This window comes from Octodon degus, unplaced genomic scaffold, assembly GCF_000260255.1.
Source record: "Octodon degus isolate 3935 unplaced genomic scaffold, OctDeg1.0 scaffold00189, whole genome shotgun sequence".
NCBI lineage: Eukaryota > Metazoa > Chordata > Mammalia > Rodentia > Octodontidae > Octodon > Octodon degus.
The window spans coordinates 2,193,379-2,197,297 of NW_004524765.1; the positions used below are offsets into that span (position 1 = coordinate 2,193,379).

A 3,919-nucleotide genomic window follows, 5' to 3' on the forward strand; every position below is an offset into this window, starting at 1 on the left:
GATCTCCTTCCACCATTGCTTCCCTTATCCACTGTTTTCAGGACTAACATACCTGATAATACTATTTTATTGTTAATATGTGAGAAATATTTAAATTCCAAGCCACCAATTGTAATAACTTTCAAGTGGCCCAGAGTCTTCAGAGTACACAACAGGAATGCGTGGTAGAAATGGGCCTTGCGGGCCGGGGAGATAGCTCAGTAAAATAAGCACTCACTTGGCAAGCATAAGGCCCTGAGTTCAGTCCCTGGCACTGCAAAAAAAAAATTTAAAAATTAAAAATTAAAAAAAAAATAAAAAAGAAATGGGCCTTGCACAGAAAACAGAAAGACTCCTATTATCACAACAAAACATTTCTCTTTATCTCTTTTGTTCCTACAGAGGATGAGAATTCCATTCACCAAGCACCGAGTGCCTCTGCTCTTCCTGCTGCTGCTGCCACCCATGCAGCTTCAAGGGACATTCTCAAATTTCTACCTTTTACCAAATTTTACACAGGAGGAGTTTGAAAATTATTTATATGAACTCCACGGGACAGGGCCTACAAGACCACCTTCCAAAAGAAAAATTGAAAAAATAGTCCTTGCTGAGGAAAACTGGAGACCTTTGGATGACCCACAGTACTGTATAGAGCTAATGAAAGATAGAAATGTTCACTATAAGTTGCGGTGTGTGACCCACCATTACTTCCTTAGGACGTCATATGAGTTGTTGCAACAGACCTGTTATAGACCCAATGTGAAATGTAAGGAAGGAACTGATGAATGTAAGATGACTGAAAGTGTAATAGAGGGAGTGTTTTGTAAGTTATTAGAAGGAACTGATATGCCAGAGTGTGAGTATGAATCTTCTATCATACATGGTAATGTTGTTATCACCTGTCAATGGATCGATGAAACTAAAGAATTTATTCCTCATACCATAAATAACATGATACCACAAATCTAGCAGAAAAGCATCATCCATTCAGAAAGATTCCCTCTTCAAATATAGTTTTCCCTAAATAATTAGAAAAGAGGGAAATCACCTTCTCCAAACTTCATCTTACCAATCAAAATGAGAATGTTAATTTGATTCTGTTCATTTTGATCACTCTCCTCTCTCCCTTTCTGCCTCCATCCTATCCAAAGGCACCAAGAGCTGCATTCACAGAGAGTACAGTTATGAGCAGCCTCACACAGGTCTCCTCGTTCAGTATGCTTGAACATGGCTTGGTGACAAAAGTCCCCAAGGAAAGGATGGTCAGCACTGCGATGGGCAGAGAACAATTGTCTGAGCTGTGCTCTACTGGTATATTTCTATGATTCTCTCTTTTAACAGAAAGAATAAAGTGATTCAATCCAGTGCAGTGGCTCCTGTATTCATGAAAATCCAGGTTGGGGATTTTCTTTCTTGTGATACCACCTCACACCAAGAAACCAGACTCTTTCCGGATACCCTTGCAGAGCTGCATGGCTGAGCTTATTCTTGCCCTGTACTACCCACACAGCACAGCACACGGCCATAAAGGGACAGACCCAGGAGGGTACAGCTCAGGAGACACACTTCTAAACATTTAAGAGGAAACTTCCCAAAGTACTTTTCCACTGCCAGATGTTATCCACATGTATTCTCACACTTTTGCATCAGTTGAGAAGTCAATCTTCACAAAATGACAATTTCTTGCTCTTCTGACATTGTCACAATTAGCCACAATGCCTTTCCTCACTTTCCAGTAGAAGTGGCAACATTTCAGCACACATCACCTCAGAACAAGGTGGAAAATCACTGTGATAAAAGAAGTCTATATGTCCAGTTACTGTAGCAGTTTCCTCCTCTTTTTCACACTTCTTAGCATCTTTTACTATTATTCCTTAAAACTTGCTGGAAAATGGGATAAGGAATAGTGAAGGTGGATGGCAGGGAGGGCACCTGCCACTCCTGGCACCTGGCACCCCAATCAATTACGTATTCATCAGCACTGTCCTCAGTGTGACGTAAGAGAGTCTTAAGGCAAATGTCTACCAGCATCCTCTTGCTAGAGGAAAGTTCACCAAAGAAAGGAATATTAGAAAATCATGCTTCTTCCCAGCACTCTGGGAAGCTGAGGAATGAAAGTCTCAAGTTCAAGCCCAGCTTAGGCAAATTACAAAGACACTGATTCAAAAGCATGTATGAGGATGTAACTTAGTGGGAAGACTGGATTCAATGCACAGCACCACATAATAAAAAGTAAACAAACAACAACATTTTCCTATACATCTGTATCTATTTGTAGGTTTGTAGGTTTTTAATTGAAGTTATGAGTTACTGTCTTACTGAGCTCTTTTGAGCCTCTATTGCACCCCAGACAGCCTAGAATTTATACATGAGCTGAACAAATTCTGCTCACAGGCTATGAACCACTTCATCTGGGACAAGTTCATGTCATCAGTCTTTGAGTCATACAGCAGACAATGCACAGATAAGCGTGGTATAGAACAATAACTGAGGCATAAAGACAGTTATAGTATATCTCCCTTTCTCTGGAGATTCCAATGTTATCCAAATACATTTCCAAAATAAAATCATAAGGGCTGGCCAAATAGCTCAGTGGATTAAAGCAACTACAATCAGGTACAGGGTCAGGGGGTTCGATGCCTGGGCCTGACCCTGCTCCCTGGGGGTGGAGGTGGAGCTAAGAGGGCAAATGAGACTGGGTATACTGGCGCGAGCCTGTAATCCCAGCTCTTGAGAGGCTGTAAACAGGCGGATGACTATGAGTCCAATCTAGTATTGAGACCCTGAACACCTGCAGACTCTTCCCTAAAAATACAAAAATCAATAAATAAATAGATCCAAACTAAGCCAAGGCCTGGCGAGTGTGTGGGCAGCTTCCAGTTACCCTGCACTTGCACGACCTCCCCGGAACAAACCCAGGCATGCTGCATGACTGAGACCATCTGTTGTGCCCTTGGGAACCCTCCACCACTCTGGAGCCCCCTCCCCTAGCCCTTTGAGTGAGTGAGAACTTCTGCTGCACTCTTGGGAACCCTCAGATCCAGCCCAAGCCCAGGCCCTACGAGAGTATGGCAGAGCTTCTGGCTACACTGCACCTGTGGGACCTCTCTGGACCAAACCCCAGCACACCGAGCGATGTGAGTGAGACCCTCTACCCTGCCCTCGGGACCCCTCCACCAATCCAGAGCCCACCCCTCCCAAGCCTGTGGAGTGAGTGAGAACTTCTGCTGTGCTCTCCACAACCCCCAGATCCAGCCCAAGTCCATGAACTGCAAGTATGTGGGAGAGCTTCCATTCTTCCCTGCGCCCCCTTGTTCTCCCCAGACCCAGACAAGGTCTGGCATACAGGCCTGGGGTGAAACTCTGCAGCTGAAGACCCTACAGAGAGAGTAGAGGACAGAAGCACAGAGCTAATCCAGGAGCAGAACATCTTGCCAGAGGGGCACAACAGGATCACTCCCAAGGGCAGCAGCAGGAAGGAGCAGAGCACAGCAGACAGTCCCAAGCTAGGCACAACTGGATGAATACAAACTTCGTAGATATGTACCCAAATATCAGTAGGTGTTGAGGTTATAACCACACAAAAGCTCTACAACAAAGGTCAGAGGAAACTGCTATACAAAATGATGAAGAGAAGGACCAAAAGGCAATCTCAGACCCCAAGCCCACCCAGAACAAGTGCAGAGGACACTAGCACAGAAGAAACTGGGAATCACACAGTTGAAATCTCTGAATCAATAGCCTCTGAAATAAACAACTGCAAAAAGGTATAGAGGAACTCAGATTAGAAATAACCTCCGAGGGGCTGGTGAGATGGCTCAGTGGTCTAAAGCACCTACTTAGAACAAGTTTAGCAAAGCACAGGGACCGCGGTTCAATCCCCCAGCACCACATGCCAGCCAGCCGAGCCCTCCGGTGGGCTGAGCTGGCCACACACACA

At 44.7% G+C, this 3,919-nt stretch overlaps 1 protein-coding gene across 1 annotated transcript; it reads left to right on the forward strand.

Moving 5' to 3' along the window:
* Positions 1–384: 384 nt before the first annotated feature.
* Rnase9 (ribonuclease A family member 9 (inactive)) lies at positions 385–1,282 on the forward strand. Its single transcript, XM_023704166.1, has one exon. The coding sequence runs from the start codon at positions 385–387 to the stop codon at positions 946–948; it is 564 nt and encodes a 187-aa protein (XP_023559934.1). The 3' UTR covers positions 949–1,282.
* The last annotated feature ends 2,637 nt before the right edge of the window (positions 1,283–3,919 follow it).

Bases quoted from the DNA above. Each gene is read 5' to 3' on its own strand.
- Rnase9 (XM_023704166.1), top strand. From the start codon at position 385: ATGAGAATTCCATTCACCAAGCACCGAGTGCCTCTGCTCTTCCTGCTG.